Source organism: Anser brachyrhynchus (assembly GCF_964034855.1).
Source record: "Anser brachyrhynchus genome assembly, chromosome: 13".
Lineage (NCBI taxonomy): Eukaryota > Metazoa > Chordata > Aves > Anseriformes > Anatidae > Anser > Anser brachyrhynchus.
Genome location: NC_137708.1, coordinates 3,373,643 through 3,401,345, shown reverse-complemented (window position 1 = coordinate 3,401,345; position 27,703 = coordinate 3,373,643). Strand labels below are relative to the sequence as shown.

The 27,703-nt window shown below is 37.5% G+C and overlaps 1 protein-coding gene across 8 annotated transcripts in view; it reads right to left on the bottom strand.

Annotated features, from left to right (window-relative positions):
* The window catches only part of DACH2 (dachshund family transcription factor 2), a 289,571-nt gene that overhangs the window by 75,803 nt on the left and 186,065 nt on the right, over nt 1-27,703 (bottom strand). For all 8 annotated transcript variants that reach the window (XM_080554411.1, XM_080554408.1, XM_080554407.1 and 5 more), the window contains one exon: nt 17,813-17,944. In XM_080554411.1, the coding sequence (XP_080410537.1) occupies nt 17,813-17,944 (132 nt within the window). The remainder of the gene's footprint in view (nt 1-17,812; nt 17,945-27,703) is intronic.

The window sequence follows — 27,703 nt, the reverse complement described above, 5'->3', positions numbered from 1 at the left end:
GGTTTTGACCAGAAGGATGAAGGCTTCTACCTTCCTCAGTGTCACAGAGAGCCTTGATCACTACACAGCTCGAAACATCTTTGATACTGAAATTTGGCATCTCAATCTGTAAATATCTATCCATTTAATCGGCCAAACAATAGCCCCAAAGCATGATTCCCCTGATATGCATATTCTTTAAAGTCTAGCTCCAAATATTGCAGCTGGATCTCCATTTTTTTAATGTGCTGCCTTTTAAAAATACTGGTGAAAATGCCTCAAGTGAAATGTCTACAATACACATTTTATTCTATGAAAGACTGGAAGACTGATGGATTTGTAGTCATGAATATAATAGGAAGACAGCTACCCAGATATTAGCCTTACTTCTAGGCTATATTATCCAGGTAAAGCCAATAATCAAGCCTGAATACCTTGAAAGGTGTGAACATGGTCACACTACAAAGCTCCAAATTAGAAGGAACAAATCTGTCATAGTATGTAATTAGTTCTTTCAAATATACTGAGATCCATTCATACATATACATACGTATCTAAAAATATGCACTTGTATGGTTTAACATAAAAAAGTACAAAATATACATTTGCCACAAGAAATGCCACTTTGTTTCACATAAGATTCTAACATAGTTCTTCATAAATGACAAATAAAATCATGTAAGATCCTCTTTAGAAAGAAGACCAGTATTTAGAGGCAGTTTTGGCTTACAGACCTGTTTCCCTAACTACAAGACACATATGAATTTTCTGTTTTCATATATAAGTGGTTCTAACAGAATTAGGTCTTAGATGAAAGACTCTTCATATAAATTGCACTTTTTCCCACATCCATATTGACTTCAACTCTTCTAAAAATTATTTTAGAGATTACTTGAACAATGCTCCTTACATAAAGACACAGCCAAGATCCTGCACATTGAAGGAATTTTGGTGAATTTTAAAAGAAAAATGTTAAATATTTTAAAAGAACAACAATGTAATAGATTTGTTTTGAAGCACGAATTTTAACATAGTTCCTTTGTACTGTAGAGCACAGTTCTTTGGCATATTTTCAAAGCTGAATTTGGCCCTTTTAGAACTTCTGCAAAGTACAGTGTCTCCTCCTGTTTTTTCATATCTGCAAAACCTTTCTCAGTCTCAACACTGCACTCCTTCCCACTACCCAGAGGTCAACTGCAATTTCAGTTTAGCCTTATCTGATGTACTTTTTCATTCTGGATTAGATTTCTACAAAAGACTAAAAATAGTTCACTTTTTTGTGTGGCAAACATGCCAGCAGAAAAGGAGAACATAACAAGTAGTTTATAATTAAGTTAAATCTACATTTAGTCTTACAGAAGCTGAAAATTTGGCTGAGGTAACTGTTCCTTTTTATAACCAAAGTTTTTAACATATAGTGCAGAATAGTGATTTTTTTAAATTAGTCTTCAATATTCTAATTGCAGAGTTTACACCTTTAGTCCTTTACTGAAGCCCTCTTCTCATTAACATTGTAAATGAGCAAAATTATTTGCTGCTCATCTTCTGGCTTGACACTTTATCAAAGTATTCCAAGTTAATCTTTAATCTTGTGACTGACCGTGTACAGTGCGCACATTACATACGTCACATGGAGCAGAGCTTCGGCGTTCCACTGGGAACAAATGCCCCTGTCCAGGGCGGAGAGACGGCAGCAGCTCTTTCCAGCTCTGCTTTCTCACACCTGCACCACAGCTGTACACACTTACCGCCACTCGTGTTGGCAGCCTTCATCTCCTGGGATCATACAGGGTTGAGTGCTCTCAAACAAAGCAAAAATACGCGGCTCTGTGGGTGCCCCTGACGCGTGTCAGCACTGCTGTAGTCGACAACGCCCAATCCAGCGTTTTCTTTTATTTCACACTTGAGACAACTGGTGCAAGACTTGCCTGATCTCTTTGCACCTTGCGTGCCCCTCGTCCTTCACCCCCGGCGGCGGCGCCCGCTGCCCCGTGAGGAACAGCCGCTGGCTGAGGGCCACGCGTCCCGGCCAGGCAGCAGGGGAAAGGCCGGGGGGGGGGGGTTCAGAAAGGGCAGGTGCTGCAACACAGTGGGGAGACCGAAACCTGGAAAGTGATACACCTAAGCACAGGCAAAAGGAGAACGAGGATCAGAACTGTTCCCTGACTTCAGTAGGTTACGGGATACAGAAAACACGGCACCTTCAGTAACACGCCCATAACCTAAAAGGTAGCAAAAGGCAGCTTCTGAGCAAGCGAGCTAGGAAACTAAGGACAGGCAAGTGGTAAAACAGAAAGAAACAGAAAAAAAAATTATCCTGTCATGAATAGGAGAAGGAGCTGAAAATGTAATATTCTATTTTCCATGTTCATTGTACTCTGTTTTCCCACTTCCATGTTAAAACATTCATTTATGTCCCTCTTCCCTCCCGTTCATGTAGCTATTCCTCAGAGGTGGCTGCTAATTATCTGTCTATCAACATCCTCTCCCAAAATCATCACACGTGAAAGACTCACTGTTACTGCAAGGGTTAAGTGAACCCCTTCCTGAGCAAATACTTTGTGTTTTTATAGAATCCCCTCTTGCTGTTTTTCAAATGCCTCAGTGTTATAGATTTATTACAAGGCTAAATATGAATTCTGCTCTACCTCTTCTCAATTTAAAAACTCAGACACATAAAATTTAACTATAGAAAAGAAAAAAAAATCTCTTTCAACTGCTAGAGTTATTTATTTTATTTTACAGTTATTTATACTTATTTTTATTTTACCCTACTTTTAAGTGATTGCTCATTTTCCTATTTCATAATGGTACTCTGCAGCAGTATTATATAATATTTCTAAAACAACGGCATTATGATAAAATTAACTGTGATTTCTCAAAAATGAAACTGGAAAGCAAGAACAAGTATCAGAAAAGTACTTATACAATTAGTATCTTAGCCTACTAAAATGTTATCAGAAATATTAATTGGTGCTCTTCATGTAAGCTTTTTAAAAATGGGTGTTGAAATTGTATATACCTGAAAATTGACACATAGGAAGTGGCTGGTAATGCTGTTCAAGGACCACCTAAAAACCACAGAAAGTTCTTACTGGGAAAAAAATAACAATATATTTATATATTTATATATTTATATATATATATATATATATATAAAAATCTGAGTAAAAGCAGCTGTTCCAGTCTATAAAAGTGACTTGAAAAGATGGAATCTGTGACTTCCTCTAGTGTTTGCATAAAGAACTAACACACGGCTGTAATTGATAATCGAGGAAAAAAGCCACAGATTTCAACAGATCTTCAGAGCTCCCTGGTATTAAATGCTGAGAACAACAATATCAAAAGGATCCTCTCTCCAGCACTACTGGTGTCAAGGTTAATGAGCTAAAACTTGTTAAATTGATATTACCAAACTAATGACTTTTTTATAGTATATTGCATGGATTTTAACAGACAGGCTAATGTGGAATATTGCTAGTCTTAATTGAATTAGAAGTTATTGCATGTGTACAATTAAGATAACTAAAAATGGAGGAGCTGTAAGGCAATCGTCTATTTAGTCCATGCAACCGTCACATACCTTGTGTACTGCCACAAATACAATTAAAATTTCAAATTCAGTCACTGAATTCAGAACACATTCGACTGCTAACATACAGAGAAGAGGAAATATTAGCATGTGCAAAGATAGTCTATTGACTGTCAGTAACACTTAAAAGTCATTAATCTTGATCCCCATAAGTTCCCTCTTTACTGATTCAAACACTGAATCAGAAAAACTCATGTAAACTACAGAGCCTCAGCTCTCGATGATGGAGCAAAGGACAAGCTCAACAGCAGAAAGGGAAAGTGCCTTGTTCCGATACTGCTGTGACTCAGAGCTATTCAATCGTTGCAGTCAAGCAGAGAGTAAACACAGACACTTTCTGCCAAGGTATCTTCTTCCATCAGTATCCCTCCTCTGCTGGCAAGTGGAAATGTACAGCTTTTTACCAGCTGCAAAAACTTCTACTGTGTGCTAGAGGAACGCCCATCTACAGGAGGATTTTCTATGTGTGTTGTAAATAGAAGGATACCGAGGATAAGCATTTTCTTGCAATATAAAAAAAACAAAAAAACAAACAGCTTCAGTGAAAATTCCAGGACAAATCTGTAAAAAGTGGATCAGAAAAGAACGGTTCTCCAATTTCAAATGCAACTTTTAAACTAATAATTAAGTATTTAAAGTACTTAAATACTTTTATACCAACCGCACCACACATTAAGACAAGGGGTAAATAAATGCCTGGAATCTACATTCAAAATAGATAAACAAACAGCAAGAAAAAAAAAAAAAGATTTAATGAATGATGTTAAAAAGGAAGGAGCTGATGGAAAATAAATGGCATTTGTAGATGATTAAATTTTGAAGGTGAAATGTTGTGTAACTGCACCAACCATTTATTTCAGTGCCACAACTGCATCTAATAAATAAAATATATTTTTAATCCAAACTGAAGATGGAACTATCTGATGACTTGGATTTTGCATTCATGTAGTACAGGGGCAGGGTTTAGGCTGTAATTATTCAAGGCAGTTTCAAAGAATGAGGAGCTGTTAGTAAGTTGGATAGAAAATGAGCATCAGTCGCTAGCAACAGAACAATGCAAATATTTCTTCTACAGACAGAATCATAGAGTTTAAATTCATTGAGGATCTTTAGAAATTATCTTTCTAAATATCAGATGCCTACAAGTTTGTCCCAAATGCCCTTCTGTTTACTTAATATTTTTCTATTAAAGTTCAATCTCTAACATAGAAATGTTGTTTAATGTACAGTGTATAAATCCAGATACATTCGGTATTTATAAAAAATAAATTTAAAAAAAATAGTTATGCTAGGTACTCTAGCATTTCTAAAGGACTATTCTCCTTGGACCTAGAATTTTACAAAGAAGTGGAATTAAGTTGGATTCAACTTCCAAAAAATACCTACTTTGTCAAAATCAAGAATAAAAATAGAAGACATGCAGCAAATGAGGGGGAATATTTCTCAAGGATGAAATGCCAAAATCTCCCTTACATCAAATTCTTTGATAGAGCCAATCAGAAAATACGTCCATAAGAACAGTCTATCTTGCAGACACTTCTACCTACTAGCTTTCCAATTTCCATCTGAAATATGAGAAAATAAATCACAGTTTTACTAATATTATCTGCCTTCCAGGCAAATGGCAAAATACAGCCTGTCCTGTCCCACGATCCTGGTAACTGAATACAGAGATCAAACACAGACATGCTGGAAGTTTCACAAGTCCCACAGATTATCTTTGTTTCCATCCTTACAGTAGCCTGAGCATCTCCTTATAAAGAAGGAATCTAGTCTCATTTTTACATTGTGCAGATACAGAACAGACACAACAAAACAAGTCCTTCAGTTTTCTAGGTTTTAAATATCAATGCATGCCTGATCTTAAAGGCAAGCTCAACATTTATGTCTTGTCTTGGTGATGAAGTTCATGAATTTATAATGAGAGCAGAACAACTCTGCCACTGATTAAATGTCAAAAAAGGTTTTATTGTCAAATATACTGTAAATACAGAAGATATACAACAAAGACTATTAATTGCAGATAGCTCTGTACAGCTCAAAAAATGCACATGATCTAAACAGGAAATGTTGATTTTCATAGTTTCAACTATCACTTTTAATTTACCTTCAGAATCTACCTTCAATCAACCGTTATAGCATGAAACGGCCATTATAGCTATAAAATGACCAAACTCTGCTGAATGAAATACTTCACATTCAAGGGCAGATGGAGCCTATACCATGAGCATGCATGGCATTATTAATCTACCTACCGAACACTCTGGATCTTTATTAAAATTTATTTTAACTTTAAGCCAGAGGAGTGTGATGAGAACTGACCAGGGACCTAGAAAATTATCAGGATGAGGCACGTTCAGAAGAGCAGGTTGTTTAATGTAGGGAGGGGAGGAGGACAGACAGCAGGCTCACTAATGGTCTTCACTAGATAGAAGACGTGATAATACAAGGGAGAAAGCTGTTCTCCATACCTCCAGTGTACAGGACAAGAAGCAGCAAGGATGAGCCTGTAACAAGGAAGACTATTTAGTAGAGTATTTAAGAGCATTTAGAAAAACGGCCACGATTGGTAATCCTATGAAGTTTCTAAAATAAAGCTGGACAACCACCTCTGTCAGACACGATGCTGGCAGAACTCTTGCTTCGTTGGGAAAGCGTGTAAGGAAACAAGCCTGGAAGTCCCGTTTTCCTGCGGCATTGAACACCGCAAACGGCAGTACAGACACCAGGTCCAGGGGCGGCGTCACACTGCACGGTGGAACGGCCCATCCTGAACTCACCCTGCCACAGCTAAGCTGCACCTACCACCTGAGCTGGATCTGCATGCCACAACATAACCTACCCCACAGCCTAGTCCCACAGCCCAGAAATCCTACATAGGGTCCCCTCTTCAGCTACAGGAACGGTTCAGGGAAAGCCCTAGCTATTCCTCTCTTCAGAAGCATTGCAGTTAGAAGAGAGAGAACCATTCTAAAATCATTAGGTGCATGCTTGCTGTGCTCGTGAAGATGAAACGTCTGGAAAAACACAATAAACAAACTGGCCATCTTAAAATACATACTAGTTACTTACTAGATAACGTAATACTGGTCACATCTCCAAGATAATAAACACCTTAAGACAACATTTGTAACATGGTGAAAATCCATAGCATTTTCCCTTTAGATCATGAACAAATGAGTAGTTTCAAGTGTGCAATACCAACACTTTATTTTTCTCAATGACTAAATGAACCAGGTTTTAATATTTTTCAGTGATCTAATTAATATAGATTATGCTCTTAAGAAATTTAGAATAAGAATTTAATTTGAGAAAAAGATGTTGCAGCCATAGAAGTTAAAGATTGCTAACATGCTCTGGTGACAAAAGTACATTTATTTTTGGTCAGACAAAACATTGCTGGTCTTCCATAATTGTAACTAGGGTGATCTGATAAATTCTTGCTGATTGTATACAGTGAGAGGGTTGGTGTGGTTTTTGTTTGTTTTTTATGTGTTTTTTTGTTGTTGTGGCGGTTTGTATTTTATTTTTTTTCTTAAAAGAGCTAAAAACACGGACTACCCACCTGTATCTATTTTTAATTTGGTAATGTCTGTACTTGCTAAAATTCTACCAAAATGTCACTCACAGCTTTAGATTCCACCTTTTTTTAAACAGAATATGGAGCAGAAAGCATAACCTATTATGCAAAACTGTCATATGCTTACTTTTAAAATCACAGAAATAAATGCATTATCCCAACTTCCTTATGAATCAAGACTTTAATAAAGGAAAACAAAACTCGAATAGAACTATTTAAAATAGCCAAGGTATTCCATAAAAAGTAATAAGGTTTTGATCTGTGTATGTCCTGTTCACCCATACAGTCCCTACTGCAGAACTAAGGAATGCCTCTCACTTTATGGGTAAAGGCAGAATTACTTGAGACCACTGTGACTTCTGTCTCATCAAATTCACAAATCAGCTAGACATTTAAACAGCACCAACTGTTGCAAGTAAAACTGCTAACGAATCTCAGCTGCAAAAATGTCAGTTCAGGGCACTCTGCAAAAATCTAGTGCTGAATCCTTAACTAAAAAAAAAAACACAATTTAAAAAATGTTTTTGGATTAATGCTACTCTTTCGAGTGAGAAAATATTCCAAATGATCCCATTTCTTACCTCAAACATAAATTGAATGTATGTTAGGGGATTTTTTTTTTTTTAAATCTGATTAAAATTGTAATTCATGAGACTCCTGCTGTTGGCAGCTGCATCACTATCAATGACATCCTTTGGGGGACTCTCAGCATGTGGCCTGCATCAAAGGTAATATCCCAGTTTTCATCCTAACTTACACATGCCTTAACAAGAATAAGAATATTCCAGGCTTTAAAATGTAATTAAAATATTAAAGTACTTTTTATTGTTAAAATATCATTGATGTGAGATTGTAGTTCAGTCTCTAATATTAATAAGGGTAACTATCATCAACATTTACTTTTCCTATAATACTGTAATTCCTTACATACTGGATTCCTTGCATCCTTACGTACTGAAACTGGAAATTAAAATGCATTGATTAAGCATATTAACAAACCATAGCATTTAAACAAGTATGTTACATTGTGCAAAATGATAGACAAAATTTTACTGAAAGAGTACATACAAGGACCTCCAACTCCCCAGTAAAATTAAAAAATAAGCTGTATCTGACATACGGTACTTTACTGTTATTGTTTGGTAGCACTACAGAAAATCTGAGGAGAAACAGGCACACTTAGCATTTTTTGGCCTCCAAAATTACCCAAGTTCAGCTGATCACCAGTTGATGGTTCCTGCTCTCAGGGCCAGTTTTAGTTTTATCCAACCATGATTTACAGAGAGGCATTTTAGAGAGGTAGATCTGGAACCACATTTTTCTTTTTCCTTCCTTTTCCCACTGCACCAAGAGCAGAAAGGTGCCCCCCCACCCTAAGCCTGCCCACAGAGAGAGCAGCTCTGCTTCTGACGGGCGGGATGAACTCTTCACGCCAGCCTGTCCTTCGGCACACACGGGGACCTCCTAAAATGTCTAAACTGGAATGCTTTTTCCTTTTAAAGTGCGGTGCATCCGCTCTGTATTGGTCTCAATATAAATTTCTACTGGAAGTCCCAAACTTGGTACATCTGCTTGGTTAAGCATTGCTCCCCACAGTGCTGTGGAAGCTCCTTTGCCTTGCAGAGAAATGAGACCTTGTCATAACAAGAGCCACTTGAGCAACCTGCTTTCCTTCTGCAGGTTGATATTAACGACGAATACCCGCTACTACTAACAAATGTGAAAATTATAACCAAGGAAAAGATGTGGCCTTGACTCTAGAGTGGCCAAAATGATTTATGACATCAAGACCCAGTGAAGAAGACTAATGCTCTGGAGAGAGTGTGAGAGCTCAGCCTGCACTCACATGTTCTGTGCCCACTCCTAATTACTTCATTTGCGACTGAAAAAGTGTTTTAACAGACAAAATTAATTATTTTGAATAATCCTTCTGAAATATGATATGCATTTTAATTGTATGCACCCTGTCATTAATTAAAGTTCTCTACCTTTTGGTGCATTAATTCAAAGATCGTATCAGTGACAAAGCAACAATTATAATAAGATTGTTTACCAAAATTAAAAATGAAGTGAAAAGGTTAATGCACTCTTGTGATATACTTAAAGTAATGCTAAAATGTTTTCATTTGAGTTTTTACTAGAAATTATTTTTCCACTCTTTAAAATCAATCTCTTTGTTCCAGGAACACATTTCCTGTCAATAAAATGAAAAATGATATAGATTTAGGAGGATAGTGGTCTCAGCGTAGCATCTCTCATATTATTATTCCAGTATCATCTGTTACAAAGTAAGACCAATTCCCACATCTAATTACAAACAGGATTTCAGAGTCATTAAACAAAATACATTTCCATTAGTGCTGCTGTAAGAAGATAGGGGAAAAAATGAAGATTAGTTCATGCTGCACCTCTGTTTTTCAAGCTTTGAAGATTTAGACCTCTGCACTCTCAGACTATAAATTTGTAAAGGATCTGAAAGGTGACAGACATGTGAAAGCTCTCAGTTCCATGCAGTTTGGCCATAACATTTGCATTTTGTCATTAGTTTATCTTTTGCTGCACTTAGTTCCGATCACAGATATGGCAGGAATCTAGAGAGGTTACGCTGTGTGCAGCCAGAGGTATTTTACTTAGGGTTAGGAAGCTTTTTGAATAGATATGAATCTTGATTTCTGTATTAAGTTTGTTCCAGCAAAACTTAAAAACCATTGTAAGTCATTCTGTCTTTATAGAAGAAAAAAAAAAAAGTACTTTATGCTCTGAATAAAAGGAACAGCAGTTCTTAGGCTTCAAATAAGATAACAGCCAAAATATACTGAGGAAGCAGACTGTGTGATATGTTTAACTGTTGAAATATAAGCTTACAAGTATATATATTCTCCATTCATAACCATTTAGCAACATCTATTTGTAATGCATCTATGGAAAATATACCCTTGAGAATTACCCACTCAAAAAGCATTCACACAACCCAGAGCTTAGACATTCAGTAAGAACTTTTCTAAAACGAAGCCTACACAACACTGAAATTTGCGTGACCTTTAGGATGGTTTACATTAGCTGATTTGGTTAAAAGTTTATATAAAATATCAATTACTTTTATCATGTGTAAAATAACCATCAAAGATCTGAAAAAAATACTCTCAAAGAAAAAGATGCATCAGTTACACAGAAAAGCATAGAGAATGTCATTTTCAAAAGTTGCTCAAAGTTGTATTTATTATTTTTAAAACTACAGCCAGAATCACTTCGCATTTCTCAGAGTTGGGTGTCAGTCAATCTAAAAATAAAAATATTAGCTGATGAATCGGCATTTGTGTGAATTATTTATATATCTATTATGAAGTATTTAAATTTATTTTTAAATGGATAAGAATACTCTTTTGAAAATCAGTTAAAGTACTCATATGCATTCAATATGTAACTGCTTAAGAATCTGTCTGAAACAGGACCTTAAAACAGTCTACAAACAAGAAACAAATTAATTTTTGCACTCCACTGAAACTGTGGTTCGTTAAAGCCTCCTAAAATTCTTGGTATGAAATCCTGTCCAGTGGTCACAAAAAAAAAAAACTTGCCAAAGAAATAGACACGTGCATCTTTTTTCCAGACTTCACATACAGAGACTGGGGGCTCAGGATAGCTAAGAGGGCTCAGGAAAGCAGCACCATTAGGAAGAAATGGAATAGAACACAGCAAAATACGAACAAGGTACAACTGAACCCAGAAAACAGGTTATCACTTCCCAGCTAATGTTGAGAAGCTGTATCTTAAAACAGAAAACAGCACAACTAGCTTTTCCTCCCGAGTTATCAGTCTCTGGCTCCAGGAAGGTTCCACGCAGATTTCCTGCTAGGAATTAATTGCTCTGTACCAGTCAGCAGCCACGGGCATTTTCTGACAAGCAGCAAATTGGTAAAGCTTCTCAAGCCCTCAGTATTATGTCAGCGTCTGAGCTCCTTCACTCCATTTTCACTGGAAAAAGAAAGCCTACAACTTCTTAAACACTACTTGCATTTGAGTTCAGGAAACTTCCAAGAAGCTTGTATCTCCAAACCACTGTGTGGAAGAACATCCTGAAAGCCACCTGGTTTCATTGATATGTGAATTTTACTTCAAATATTATGGCCTTAGGACAAACATTCTCAGGCAGAGCTCGTCCCCACAACCAGTCACCTACAGGGCCATATGTGCCTTCATCAGACAGAGAAGCCTCATCCACGCGTCAGCCTGCCACACGCCGAGAGCCAGCCCTGAGCAAGCAATGCTGCGTTCAGGGGCTTCACGAGGTGTTCGCGTGAGTGTGGAGGTCCTGCTGCAACCTCCGGCATCCCCCAGAGAAACAACCCCAAACGGCGAGCTGAACAGGAGCCGTGATGTACTTTGCGCTCCCTCCTGATCTTTGGGAAAGCTCCTGAGCTGTCTCAGCACGGCACTGAGCGCCGCTGCCCATCTCCCAGCCTGTCCCAGCAGCGACACACGCCATGCCACGAGCCATTCGCACGCGCATCCTAAGGAAAAAGGCACATCAAAAAATGTCATCCCCTCTCCTACCTACCCTCCCCATCCCAGCGCTCGACCCATTTGTGATCAATGGCCAGGGACTGGCGGCTCACTTCGCTGCTCAGGGCTAGGCAGACCTATCGGTTCGCTACATGCTATTCCCGATGTCCAGCACGAGAAGGAAGCATCCTCACACTTCACACAAAGCAGGGATGTGTCTAAAGAAATAGCACGGATGTCTCCATTTGTAGGATGAAATGGTTTAATATATCTGCTGCGGCTGGAGTTGAATAGCTTTTCGATGAGAAGGTACAGAAAACAAAATGTATTAACTCTTGTTTATTTCAAAACTGTATATACTCCTCCTGGCAAAAGGGCAATTAAAGAAAATGAAATGTGTGCTTGACAAGCTTTTCATCCCATTCTAAAAATATTAATAGTAGTTTTGACTGGTTATATTTTTAAAATGGCACGAACGTTTTGTGTTCTTTAAATAAAATGATCATCTTTGAAACAATAGCTCTCTGCTCATGTTACACAAACGATACTCGCTTTAACAACAGGAAAAATGACTTTATGAAGTGTGCACGGCAGTCAAGGATTAAAAAATCTGTTCTCTGGTCTTGTCATTTTTACTCTTACAATAAAATAACAGCCTCGGCATCCTGCTTTTTAGAATAAAAGACCTACCTCTTTTGACTTTTCAAGCACTTGAAAATTTTAAAAGAGGAAAACTAAAAAAATGCTGACCGTGTAATAGCTGGGTATTCATGGTGGGTGGAGAACATGAAAGGTTACAATATGGATCTGTGCCTACGCGTTTCTTTTCAACTTGAGCAGCATCCTCCTGCTTCTGCTAACTCGGCAATCATACAGCTGACAGATTTCTGGGTTTTCTAAATAATGCATGGGATTTTCTTTTAACATGTCAGTGCAAAAGTATCAATTCTGCCCCTGTGTCGTTTGTGATGCTGATTTTCCTTGACAGCATTCCATTAAACCAATGAGTTTTTTCCCTCCTGATGGTTCCTTAAATATTCCTCTGAGTGATGTATTTGTGGTTTTTTAAACAGATTGTGAAGGATGTTTGCATTTATGAGAAAACTGCATGGCAGGTACTGAAGGGAAAAAGGATAAAAAGATAACACTTTTTTTTTTTTTCTATGAAGAGTTTTTTCTCTGATCCTCATATGCCAAAAGCTAGGGTGTTTTTCCTTTCTTTCCTGCCTAACTTAGCTCCTTGTCTGAAAATTAAGCAACAACACTCTACATACAGAATAACATTTTGACTTCCTAAGGAAATACCGCTGAAACACTTAGTACTGTTTGATATCTCTCTTGGGAAAGCAAAACACATTTATTAAATCATGCATGTTAACTCCAAAAGCCAACAGAAGGAAACAACTGCTTTATTCTTTGCATTGAGGTTTTGTACAAACACGTACTGTCACGGATTATTTTGCACTGATCCTTCTTTGCTTATGCAGCTGGGTAACACAGTGTTGAAGGATGTTCAGGTAATATCACCAATACTGTACTTTGAAATCTATCTTTCACATTCCTGTTCTACCGCACACTTGTACAAATTACCTGTGACCATGATATTAAAAAAAAAAAAAAGGAAGAAAGAAAAAAAAGAGCCCTGCTCTGATTTCAAATAAGTTTCAAATTTCCCCAGGCAATTATGTGCTCATTTCCAGAATCCACTCCACCTAATATTAGTACTGCACGACGATGAAACAGATGATCTTTATAAACACTTCTGTGCAACCAGACAGGTTTTGTTTTGTTCATCTTATTTCTGTAAAACAAGAAAATTGATTGCGTGGCTGGGCTTTGAGCAATCTGCAGACACATCAGCTACCTGGCTTCAGCTGCCAGCTACAGACTCTTGATCTCACTCATTTTCCAAAGAGAAATATGAAAGCCACACCACTCTGGCATGTATTATCAGGCAGGCTTCACAGCACGACTTGCCTTAGCTATGGCAATCCCGCGGCCTCAAGGCAGTCTCCAGCTGCGCACTGAGTGCCATCAGCAGACGGTCTCACCTCTGAGGACTCACATGGAGTAACCAAAAAGGAGGAACAGGATTACGAGTGGCCACCGGGAATTTGAGATTTCAGAGGGCATCTTCAAATCTTCCAGAGACCCGACTACCTTCACGTCCCCAGCTACAGGGCTCTCTCAGTTCAGCCTTCTTCCACAGGTTCTACACAGAGAGAGACGCCGTGCCACGAGGAACAGCTACCACAGATCAGCTGGACTGCGGGGCCACAGAACCTACGGTGCCGGATTAAACATGAGATTTCTTCAGCTGCCTGAGAAGTTTGTTTCAACACTTCATATGATGAGTAGGAAGGTGCAAAAAATCTCTCCCTTCTGAAGAGAGAGGGGAAGGAGGACATTAATGTTCAAATGTCTAACAACGTTCTTCACAGCCCTGAACTAACAAATTAGTTCAAATAAAAAAACGAGGTAAAATGTATTATTTTGGAGGTACATTTTTTCTGTGTTGTATCTTGCAGCGCTTTTTTGTTTGTTTTGTTTTAAATCACTTATTTACAGTACAAACCTCCGCTATTGCCAAGATTACTGCAATATCAGAAAAGGAGGTAGGACCTGATGGCAAAAACGTACCAGCTGGACTAGAAGCAAAAATGTGGCACATTTGCTGCACCCTTCCTGAAACACTTTTAAGATCCAGTTCCACACCTGTATCTGCTAGAGGACAATACAATAGCTGAAAGATTATAGTCAGTGATCCTGAGTTAGGAGTTCAGATTTTAAATTGATAGCTTGAATTCTGGTTTCAGATACAGAGAATCTTTTATCAGATACAGAAAATTTCTATCATATGCACACAAAGAGAGAATGAAACTGCCAAGTGACATTCTAGGCATTATTAAAGACACACTCAAAATGATCTCATACTGACTTCAAGAGATGCAGATGGGGATTGAAATGAATATGACAAGAAGTTCTCACCACTTTTTGATTATACTAACGACCTGTATACAATGACATACTTCTGAAATATCAGTCAATGAAGTTTCAGTACTTATTACTACACAATTACATTGTTTATCAAAAAAAAAAAAAAACAGCAAAACACTAGCAAAACAGACTATTCCACTCATCTATCAGACTGTTGGATAGAAGAGGTAGGCACACATCCTGAAGTGAAATATTTAGTGCTGCTTTATCTTACTGTCTCCAAAGGAAGTCAACGTGTAACTCTGAGGTAAAAAAATAAATTAAAAAAAATCTTTATAGTTGTTTTTTAAAGTAAACCCACAACCCTTCAAGTCTTTGTTACAGTAAAAAGAAAAAAAAATCAAAGCAAAGCAAAGGTCTCCTGCTCTGTATAACTATATTTCTGATTTGACAGCTACAATTATAATCATTCAGACATCTATTTCCCACAAACTCTCCACAACCATAACCTTTAGTGATTAATTATAAAGTTCCAGGAGCAACAGTACACAGACTAATTTCCTAAAACAATAAAAGACAGAATTTCTCATTTGGAGCTAAATGAAACACGAACAGGTTGTTATTCATGCTGAAATCTAGATGCAGAGTCATGTTGCAGCCATTACAGAAGCTATTAAACACAACCTCAAATCAAAGAAACTGTAGGTCTCTCTCCTAAAATAAAATGTTTTCCTCACTTATGAGGCTTCTGACTCCTTTGTTCTGTTTCTTTTTCCCTCTTCTTAGTAACAAAAATTTCAAAATTCAATTTTCTTTCTCATTCTGCATTCCCATTTTGTTTTTAATAGTCATTTAAACTGTAACAGTATAGAGCAAAACAAACATTTGGTAAAGCTTTCATGCACGCAGAATTACCAGGCTGTTCTCTTCACAATGAATCAAAGTTTTGAAGTGTATATCAACTTCTAAACAGAATGGCGACTCTCTTCAGGCCCCACCCTATTCTCCAATGGGTTTCTACAGTGAATATTTGATGATTCCTCAGTTATTTTGTACAGTGAAATAAGATTAATTTAGTTAAGCTTTACATTTATTTATTTATGGTTTTCCTTTTTGACAAGTCCTACTGTACCTGCTTAGTGTAAATCTTTTTTTTAAAAAAAAAAAAAAGACCTTGCACAGAAAAAGATAAACTAAGCATCACAAAAATGATCCTACTGTATTGCAGATAATAAAAAATAAGAAAACAATAGTAAGTATATTAGCAGTAGTCCTTTTTGTTAAGGACTTATTTCTCCTCCTGCAAGCAATATTGGGACTTGATCCAGAGAATCTGCTCTTGGTAGTTTTCCTGAATTAGGCAATGAAAAAGGTAAGGAATTGGGAAAAGATCTCTACGTAACTGATATCATATCTATATCCTTGGGTCCCAATGTAACTTCAGTTAAAGTCAGTGGGAATTTTTCCAAATATTTAAATTGGTATTGAGTCAGTTCTGTAACTCATTGAATTGCTAAACTGCAGAGAACTTCAATTTAATATGCATGCTCTTGATGTATTTTAGAAAGGCTGGTCTGATACTCCCCGTAAAACCTGTCAATGTACCTAAAATAATATTATTACTGTACTGCAGACTCTCCCCATAATAAGAAAACAAATTTTGCCGTAACAGAAAACACACCAAAAACCATGAACATTGAAATTAGCGAGCTTTGTACAGCAACTTTAAAAAACCTTCATACTAATTCTGCATCTTTTCCATTTGAAGCCTCCTTGCTTTTCGGTAGGAATTCTATCTCCAGTCATAATTCTTAGCATTCAGTGAAACTTCATAATTTCTTTTGAACTATACACAAACTACAAGAGTAATAAGAACTAAATATGCTTTTTCAGTGTTATTTTTCTGAATTCAATATGCACTAATTGATTAGGGTCTGAGAGGTGAATAAGAAATACGTATTCTACATAATAGAAAGCTGGGGAAGGGTTTAATGCATGAATTAGAAGCCAGATTTCTTCAATACAGATGAGTACACAAAATTAGCAAAAGGCAATACCACTTTTGGAAAGACTGCTTTGTGCATAATTTGTCATGAATTCAAAGTTATTCCTTTAGAAAATGAGTCTAAGACCTCCCAGCTGCTGCTTTATTGGTCTAATAAATTACCATTTTGATGGTACAATGCATATACACTATACACCATCCAACCAAGCAAACTGTTCGAGTGCCTTCGTCTTTAGAGACACATGTGTGATTTCAGATATGTGTGAATGCCGATGGGAGATCTGAATGCAATGAGGGATCAGACAATGCCTCTGTTGTTGAATCGGTAATGAAAACAAAGGATGTGTGCAAGTTTCCAAAACGTCAAGAGTGTATTGTAGGATTGTTTGTGTCAAAAAGAGCAAGTCCAGCTGAACCTGCCCTTATTGTAATAGGTATCCAGCAGCTTCCTGACACAAAACAGCTCTATCTTATTCGAGGTTCTCTACACTATCCAAGTAAGATCTCTTCTATTCACCTGAAAAGGACATTAGAGTAAACAAAGAAGATATCCTCTTCAAAGGATCCATTTCTGACTTAAACTTTTAACCTTACTCTTGCGGAGCTGGGCCTCAGGGAGCATAGTTCAAGTCCATGCTGATATTTCTAACAGCATAGACTGAACTTGTATTTAGCGTCAGTGCCTTCTTCCCAAGGTCACTCAAGCCAGGTAGGCCATAACAAATGTTTATCATGACTCCTTCATAGCTGTAGTTGCAAATATCCATTTAAGAAAAGAACAAAATGCAGAAAAGCCAGAAAGCTCGTAATTTAGCATTCCCTGCTTCACCTTCCTCCAGTGAACTGTGGTGACTCATACTCAGCTCCAACAACCTGATATTTTGGAAACTTTCCATAATTTACAGGAAAACACTAGGCTCAACATATTATTGCCAAAAGAGAAACATTTTGTTACTACAAATATATTTAGAGAACGGTTTAAAATGCCTGTATCCTTACCTAGCAATCTCTCGCCACTATTATTCCAAAAAACTAATGAAGATGGCTGTTAGGAGGAAAATTGGAGGAATAGGAACAGTGATTTTGATTTGATACTGGCAGAGGAAAGTTTACGAAATAAAAGAACACAAGCATTTGAGATAGATTTTGATTTTGTTTCCAATGGATAAAAACAGGTTAGACCTCCCCTACAGTTCACGTGCACAGGATTACTTACCTGCATTAGAGTTGAGTTCTTCATTTTCTGATTCTGTTCCATTTTGACTTCCACTTCCATGGAGGCTATTCATTGCCATTAGTTTCATTTTCTGTAACTTCATAGCCTCTGCCATGGCAGCTGCTGTCAGTCCTGGAACAATAAAAATAAATAAAATGCAGTATCCAATGGTACAATGCAGCACTGAAAAATATGAAGAACAAGACGGTTCCTTTCATTAAGTCACAATTTCAATACATGAACATTATATTCAAGTCACTTGGGTTATTCCAGTACAGCACTCTAAAGATTTTTTCCCTAATTCTTTTGTGTTTCTCTTTCTTTTTTCACATGTATAGTGTAAAGAAATATTTATTTAATGTTATTCCTTTTGATTATACTTTTAAATATCACTTCCTGTCACTTTGATCACTTTGTCACTTTGATCACTGTCTGTTTGACTTAGCTGCTAAAAATTTCCAAGTATACTAGCAAGATACCAGTATTTCTTAATTTCAACAGCTGGAAGCCAATTAATGTGGAAAAAAACAATGTAGTACTATTCTATATAAAAATATTTATCTGAAGTTTTTGGATTCAGATTAACATTATTGCTACTGGAAAATATGACACTGGAAATGCTGCTACAAAAGTACAATATAGTTAATAACAAACCCAATCCCACCTTAAAGAGACCATTAACACCATCACAAGTATACAGAATTAATAGGGGTAGTGGTGGGAGATTTTCAAGTGACTGAAAACCAATTAACTTCCAACAGTAAAAGAGAAGGAGTACAGTCAGGTTACAGGCTACCATCACCATTACCATGTAATTGTTTTTCTTTTCTTTTTTTTTGTTATTTAATTTAGATCTTCCCATATCTTTATTTCATGACAGTAAACTTTTCAAATTTCATCATTTTGAATTGGTCAATTAAGAGATCAAATATTCTTCCAGACAGCATCAAATTACTTTTAGTCTGGGCAAGATATCCCTGAAAATCTCTTATATGAAGATCATCTGTCCCACAGAAAAATACAGGGTAAAAAGACATGTAACCCCAAAAGATCTCTACAGGTGTAATTGTTTATTCATTCAGTTATGGATTAAACAGGTTTTACTATCTTCCTCTCAGTAAATAATGTCTTGCTTTTTCATTTCCTACAAAGGAAGCTAAATGCTTCATATCAGCTATCTTGTAATTGACTGTGCGATAGGCCCACAAACACACTGAATTGCATTTACCAAAAACCATAATTTTTTTGGTTGGTAGTGCATGTTGTATTTACCCACTAACATATATATCAAAACAGAATTTAATAATCTGCTATTTATGAAAAGTATTGCTGAGACATTAGATACCGATTAAAGTGAACTAATAATTTTCATATCCTCTACCGCCACACATCCATAAATGAAAATATTTTATTTTAAAAGCTACTACGAATTTGACATTTAGATTAGCTGTGCTGCTGCTATAATAGGCTTCACAAAAGTTCTCATTATTTTAATATGACTTAAGTGAGCAAGCAATCAAAAGACTCCACATGCATGGGGGGGAGGTGTATGTATTATCATCATACACGGCTACAGCAATCCTGTAAACTTCAGTGAAGATATCCCTCATTAATATCAGTAAGTTGGAGATGATAGGTTATGAGATGGAAGTAACACAAGCCGTCCAGTCCTTCTGTCCTCCTCCTTCCATCTCGACTAAGAGTCTCAACATTCACAACAATAACCTGCAGTTGTACACTCCTGTAATCCAAAAGCACTGGTGCCAGACCTGATAAGTATCACCTACACTAACCATGCATTCGTTTCACTGTTCTGTCACTGATACATTCAAAATTATATTGATTTCATTTTTAACATGCACTACCTACAAACATACAAAAGCAGAGTCCAGAAAACAACATCAACAGTTTCCTTTCTTAGATCATTTAAGCCCTCACTTCGTGCAGAGGATTGCCATACCAGAACAGTACTCCCTTTTTTCTTTAAAAATAATTTTTTTGGAACACCCTTTGAAGCTCTTTTGCAAATGCTACAGGCTTCTTATCAGGCAAATATCAAACCCTGATGTTTAAACGTCTGTTTTTACAAATTCTCTGATGGACACCACTTACATTTAATCCATAAGAGAAATAATACATCTTAAATGATAAAACTGTTGACACTTTCAGAAGAAGATGAAATAGTCTATATGCTTTTCCACCTTTTTTCTAGTGAAAGGAAGTGGGATGGATCTTTGAGTGGTTTTTGAATTATTTTCAGGAAGTTCAAGAAACAAGTATCATTACAAGTCTTCTGAGGAATTTACAATTTTCAGGATTTCCAGGAGCCTGCACCATTTGCATGCCTACCTGCACTTATCCCAATTCCATGTTTTGAGGTACAGCCATCACCAAAGCATTTTCAGAACTTATACCCACTCACAGCCTGGTTTCTTTTCACTTTATACTTTCAATCCACTTGCAAAGAATTCACATTTATTTTAAAGGTTACAAAAATAAAGAGTCTGAACATGGATTTTTTTATCATAACATTTTATCACTTATATGTGATATATATCCACTCACATGGATGAACCAACAGTCCAGTAAATATTTTCATCTGGGTCAGTATTTATACAGATTCTCGATACTGTAAGTCACAAAACTCTACTTAATTAAAATACAGAAATGAATACAGAAACTATTCATAAGGACATAAACAGGGAACAGAAAGTGATTTCAGGCCTTTAATAATACAGTGTCCAGTGAAAAGAAATGGCAAAAAAATTATCCAGGGCCCTGTAGAAAAAAAAAAATATTCTGAACAGTTGCATCAGAAGCATAATGAAGACAGGAAGGGTAGCGAGGAACAAACAGAAAGGAATGAACACAGTCCCAAAATCACCACAATGCTGCCTGCAGAAATTAAAAGTAATTATTGTCAGGCATTTTTGAGCTCCCTAACCAGACACAGCTGCCATAAGGACAAAAGCCAAAAAACAGTGATGTCTCAGAAATCTACGCTGTGCCATCTGCCACACCAAAGTCACTCTACTTCAGCATTAGAAGTTTAAAGAGTAAAGCACAGTCCTAATGCAGGGCATGACAGCCCGAAGAGCCTGAGCAGGTGGGCACGCCGTTAAAGCAGATACGGGTAATACTATCTCTCAGCTCGGTACCAGCAAAGTCTTTACGTTACCATTCACTGTTCCCCGGTCTGTGTCATTTTGTGTTTGAATTGCGATATAGTAAAAGCCCCAGAATCTTACCGTATGAGGCACTAAAAGCACTGTACTAATTCTTCAACATTTCTGAAAGCTAATAAAAGTGAGACTAAAGCAAATGGTTTCAGCAGTAAGGGTGTACTACTGACTGAAAGGATGGAAGAAAACGTACAGCAAGTCACCCATTGGCATAATCTTCAATTAAGACGACTGCTGAGGCTAACGTTACTGAAGCTACTATTTAATTTAACTATTAATAAAACCCCTTTCTATAATTGACTCAGCTCCAGCTAGCTGTGGCAAAGAGGGTTATTCTTCAACCGACTTATCTAAAGATCTACAAAGAACTGAAGAACCATTTCCATCCTGTTGGATGAATCATTATCAGCAGCAGAATCTCACTTAGAGTACCTCACTTTGAAAAATGGACCTGGAAACTGCTGCAATGTATACATCTATCCCTCTACTTTCACCTTAAAAAAAGGATCACTAGGAAAACTGACATGCTGGATTACATACTTCAAAGATTTCAGTTTTTTCTCTCCATTTACGCTTGAAATTTCTCTTCCTTTAGCTGTCTTCTCCCAGCTGTGATCAATCACTAAACACCCAGGAAATAAACTGTGTACCACTTATTGTCAAATACATACGGCTCCTACAATGCTAACAAAAAATAAAAATAAAAAAAAAAGCACGAGTCTCACCGCAGTTGCAATGATTTGTTTTCAAACTTCCAGCAACCACGTGGCTGCTGGAGCTGCTCCTGCCAGCAGCGGCCCGCAGCCTGCCCGCTGCCTTGGCCGAAGGGCAGCGGCTCCTTGAGGAGCTGGTGGGGATCTCAGCGCCATCACCACTGCCGCAGACATCCCAGGGCCACGTTCTGGGTCAGCTCTCTATATATGAATCTTGATTACAACTGCATAACAGATTGTGGTGGTGTGCGCTCAGGTACACCTGCATCGTGCATATGGCAAAACAACCAACTGCCATTAGTAATCTTCAGTCTGTAATTTCGGTTTTGTCAGGACACGCTGTACTCTCCCTTTGACAAGTCTGCGTAACTCTGCAGTACAACACATGAATTTAGCCCTGAAATAACCCTTCAAGGACATGCAAACCAGCAGAGTTTATGCTCCGGCTGCAATGAAGGAAGACTGCAATTGCATTCCGAGCCGGACTCGCTGAAGACAGCCTTCCTGGGGCACTGAGAGGGCATGCAGACCACGGGGGGTTCTCCATCCCTTCTCTGCATCCTATTAAAGCTAGTGGGCAATTGTTTACTCAAATACACAGGCACAACGACTACTGAAGCTTATTCCTCCATGAAGTCTTTGTAATTATTCCAGCAAAAACGCGTTTTTCCTGCATGGCCTGAAGATCACAGCTGCAAGGTCTTTTGCAGCCTTGCCTTCCCCCGAAGCCCGCCTCCCGGTGCAGGGCAGCGCTGATCTCGCCCACGCTCCTAGCACTGGGGGACAAGGGGACAGCGTCTCATGCCCTGAGTCAGCAGCACAATTTACTGATTAGCAAACATCTTCCTGCAGACATAAGAAACCAAAACTCAATTACATTCCTGCACTGATGTACCCAGGGTATCCTTCTGGTAAGTGAATCCTCCATGTTTAACTTACGTCCAGTCATTGAAAATTAGATTTTGGCGGTAAACACAAGGACTCTGAGCATTTTAACACGACCCTGGGTATCTGCTAATCTTGTACTCTAGCTACAAGATTTTCAGTCTATTTTTCAGTTCCCTAATTAGTTAGACGGTGCCCCTCCTTCATATTAGTTTGAAAGCTTTTCTGTCAAAACTGTGAACAAGTAAATTAACTAAAGGAGAACTATGAGTAATCAAATCTTGAGGTTTGCAATTAATTAAATGAAACGGTGAGTCAATGAACTGAAGAATGGTCTTATATTAAAACAAAACATCTAATTAAATTAACAGTCAACACACTGCAATTAATAATATCCAAAAGAAAAAACGAAAACCAGTTTAGCATTGCCATATTATTTCCATCTAACAGTCAAGCATTGTGCATCAGCTTGTTTGTTATTTGCATTCAAAGCTGCTATGGGTCAAATATGATGTGCTAAAACAGGAATAATGAAACATCTGGTAGTATGAAATGTTAATGTGAGATACCATATTGCAAACAGTGAAAACAATTTTGAAACATCCAATAAATTAGGCCTTTGAAGACTGAAAAGGATATGCTTTCTTTCCCACTTTCTTCAATAGGAAAATTAATAAATACATATAATGTACTTTACATTTTCAAAATGCTTGCAAGAATGTACTAATTAACTTGAACATTCATATTAGAAAGTAGAGGCTTCTCTAAAGCTGAAATTAATTATCCTTAGTTAGTGACTGCAAGAGATAAAATGCAGCTACTAACACAAATGGCTGTTAAACCTGCCTTGAATAAGAACATCAAAATGACCACCGTGTTAGGGCAGACTGGAGTCAGGTCCAAACACACAAGTCTTCTTATGGCAGATTTTTTCCGTTTCTGTAAACCAACTCAACGAGAAACTGTAGGAAGGTTTTAGCTCTAGCACACTGCTCTGTTTTCAGTAGCTGTTCAAAGATATCCTGGCTACCATTTCAGATAGGTCATAATAATCCATCAATGTGAAACATTTGAGAGACTGTAAGGAAAGAACTTAGTGAGTAATTGGCCACTGCGGGCACAGGATGGGATTTCAGTGTAAGCGCTGTAGTGCAAAGCTTTATCATGGGCTAAGTTGTGTGACTATTCACCCTAGGCCCTGGGAGGACACTTTGGAGCCCAGACCCAGATCCACGCTACAACCATTTGACATTGCCAAGCTGAAATGTAGTCAACAGCCAAGAAACATATTACAGCAGTTGAGTTTCTCTCATCTATTCTGATACCTGCAAGCCTGTTGTTCTGCTACAACAATATTTTTTACATGTTTCTCTCTCCTATTTTGTAACAAAAAAGCCATGACAAACGACAGGAAAAATGATTTTTAGAGTACAAAATTTAAAATCAGTTATACAGAATATGCTGTTATGTGCTCCAAGTGAAAAAGAAAATTAAGACTAATACTCTAAACCCGTTCAGTTAATGAAACTTCAGAGAATATTGAAGATCATCCTCAGCAAAACATCCCAGACAACAGTTAAGATTTTTGACTGGCCTAATTTCTAAACATCACCTCTTCAGAGCAGAAAGAAACTATGCTATGGCAAAAGAACCTTACTGAGAGGAAAAAAAACCAAACAACCCACGATGCAAATATTATGCATATTTTTCAGGAATTAATCTTTCACATTCAGGCTCGGTGAATTTGCTTCTGCAATGAACTGTTATACAGGTTTTACTTGAGAGACCTTATTCTTTGCCTTTGTGCAGCCCTTGCCTCTTCCCTACAGAGCTTCGACTTCTGCAGGAGATAGGTAGGGACAGACCTACCAACAGCTCTCTTTATCAAACAGCCATGCTTCACCGACAGGTCAATTGATTCTCTATCATTAACCAGTTATGCTGGGTAAAAGGTAGTATGCGATAATGTAATTTAAAGACTTTGCCAAATGCTCAGGGGATCAGAGTTAGGGGTTGTACAAATGTTTCTGATTTTTTGATGGCTTGATTTTGCAATCCTGGTAATTTTTGATTAACACTATGCACTTGCTCACCTTATTTTAATTCTGAAATATAACCTCAGGCATAAATTCGTGAGTATAAACAAGATTAAAACCTGTACACACCCAAATGCCCCTACCACTCTATGGAATAATCCAACTGGTTGTTGAATTTCACACATGTTTTTCAACAGTCCTGATATTTACAGATTTGGGTGTTCACTTTAAAATACAGTTTGCTCACCAGATGCTTTCATCCCAGGTCTGTACCAATCATGTGTCAATCCATTCAAAATTTTCATTCCAGATCACTCATTTTCTCACAAAATCAGTCACTGCCTCTGTCCTTTAGCATTCTCACCATAATTTCAACCTGTGTTTTGTAACTCCTTACAAAACTTCTCCTCCCTGATACCCACCTAAAAGATGGGAAACATTTTTAACATGAACATCTTCAGTGTCATCTTCTCCTTACCTGAGATATTAATAATGATCAAGGATATGAAACATGTGATGACCACGGACCTGTCAGATATCTTTTCTAAACCCAAGGGGCTCAGTTTGAAATATATACAAACATTAATTCCAAATTATGGTTATGTGCGGTAATGTTCATAATGCCTAAATGTACATGAACACAACCATTCATGTTGAAGCTGATACACAGCAATACCTGTATATACTACATATTTTACAGATGGCTTCGTATCCCAAAAGGTAGCTTGTACCTCAAGACAAACCAAACTGCATCTTACCTTATTGGAGGGAAACAGAAAAATCAGATCTACAAAGAGCACTGGGAGGGCTACATTATTTTTTTCCTTCATTCTAACAGCGTGTCTCATGAGAATTGATTAATTTCGTGACATTTTCTGCTCTTTTTTACAATCTATGCCATGAGAATGATTTGTCAAGACTGTTAGGCGTAATACTTTTAGTGTGCTGCACTACTATGACCTTTACCTTCTTCTATATATTTGATTGACTGACCATCCCACTTTGATCTACAGGTTTCAGAACAAGTAAAAAGACACGGGACAGATACATCAGCCGTTGAATTATTGTTGAAAAGATCATGATCACTTTATACAGATAATTTGTATGCTCTTCTGTGAATAGTTAATGCAATTTTAGTGATGTCATTTAAAATTTTCAGCATAAAATGAAAACTCTTTCATTATGTATGCTGTATACTTAAAAACTGTGTTTTCGTACATAAAAAGAAGTGACAAATCCAAGCACTAGGACTTAGATTTCAGTCAGGATAAGACAAATTACACTAATGCTCATAATCATCCAAATTCTGAAACTATCAGTTTATGCTTTTCTTAATGCTGCCATAGACTAAAAATTACAATTCCCTGAGATGAACACCCGAAAAATTAAAAAGGCCTTACAACCTGCACAGCAGGAGGGCACCAGTAACTTCAGTAATTCTTCTGGTATGAAGAGAAATACAGATGGTGGCATGCACTGGCATCCGGACACTGCAGTACACTGTCACCTTGTAAGATGCTGGATGAGCAATGTCGGATCTATTTGGTTCAAATTCAAAACAATTCAGACTGCACAACAGTGTGGACAGCTCACGCACAAACTCCAGGAAAACTGTGGAAAGCTCCAGGGTACGCAAACAGGTCTTAAGGACCACCTTCTGGTGGGCTTCAGAGCTCACTGCATTTCCCTTTGATTGCAGGACTCAGGTATCCATTTTAGAATACGTTTGGGTTCACAAGAACCTAAAAGAGTCATAAATAAATTCCATCATAATAGCCCTCATGCTCACCAGAAGTTACACATTCTCTAACTTTGCTATCCTCATTGAAGTCTGCCATGGTACACGCACTGCCACCTGAAATTAGAATTAGCTGTTATTAATTTTTTTTCTCCACCTTTATTCCTTTCCTCTTAAATCGATTTCTGTGGGTTTAAAGCACTTCTCCATAAGCGATAATCATGAGGAAATTGCTAAAGTTTTTGGAGGTCCTTTCAGTTAAGTACCAAAATGTCTGAAAGCTTATCTGGAGTTGGCACAAATCTCTAGAGTTTGTAAAATTAATTGGGTTGGAAAGTCTTCTGAGAATAAGGATGTCTTTGTGAGTGATTTCAAGCTACTTCCTACTTGCAACTAGAAAATACTATACAAATATATATTTTTTTCAATCAGATGGCACAGCTCATCTATGTCCCAGCTGTCTCGAATCATGATTAAAAAATTAGATATTTTAAGTGAATACTGAGTTCCCTAAATTCATTGTACTATCGTATTTCAGATGAAACCTTAATATATCGTCAAGGTCCCTTCTTCTCGGAATTGCTGTTAGAAACTGGATTATTAAAATATTCCATCTGGTTGCCACTGTTCACTTCAGCTGGACAAGCCTGACCAACACTAAGGGCTTTTGAGGATTGTACTGCGCAGATCCCTTATGCAACCCTTCCTAGAAGTGTTATAGACGAGAAATGTTACTCCAACCTCTCCTCAGATGTTTGCACTGAACCAAAGCCAAGCAATTATTAATTTCACATTTTCACTGGCCAAGCTACGAACAGCAGCAGTGAGCTCCCTGTTTACTTAAGATGGCAACACCACCACAGAAACTTTGCTTGCAAATGAGCAGTAAAAATACTGCAACAATGAACTGTTCTCTACTATGGTTGGCACTGGCAGGAAGGAAGACACTTCATATTCATCAAACTCAAACTAGCTTAAATTGGAACCACAGACAAAGTATTCAACCAAGGATACAACTCTGTCTACTTCATAGGAATCGCAATCCCCCAATGCTGCAGCAATCCATCTGCAATCAACTTAAAACCAGCGGCATTACTTGCAAGCATTAGATTCTTCTCACCAAAATCACTGGATACAGACCATCAGTTGGGCTGACAACTTGTGCCAGTTCATATTACAAAATTTTCGCTCAGTTCTTCCACTTAACTTTGTAGAATCATCCCCTACATATTATTTGTTCCATATAAGCAATTTTTCCAAGACCTCTGCCAGAGCAGGAACGGAACGCCATGGTAAAGCAGCTACCACTGCTCTTACTTAAGGCTGAGACTTTTGTA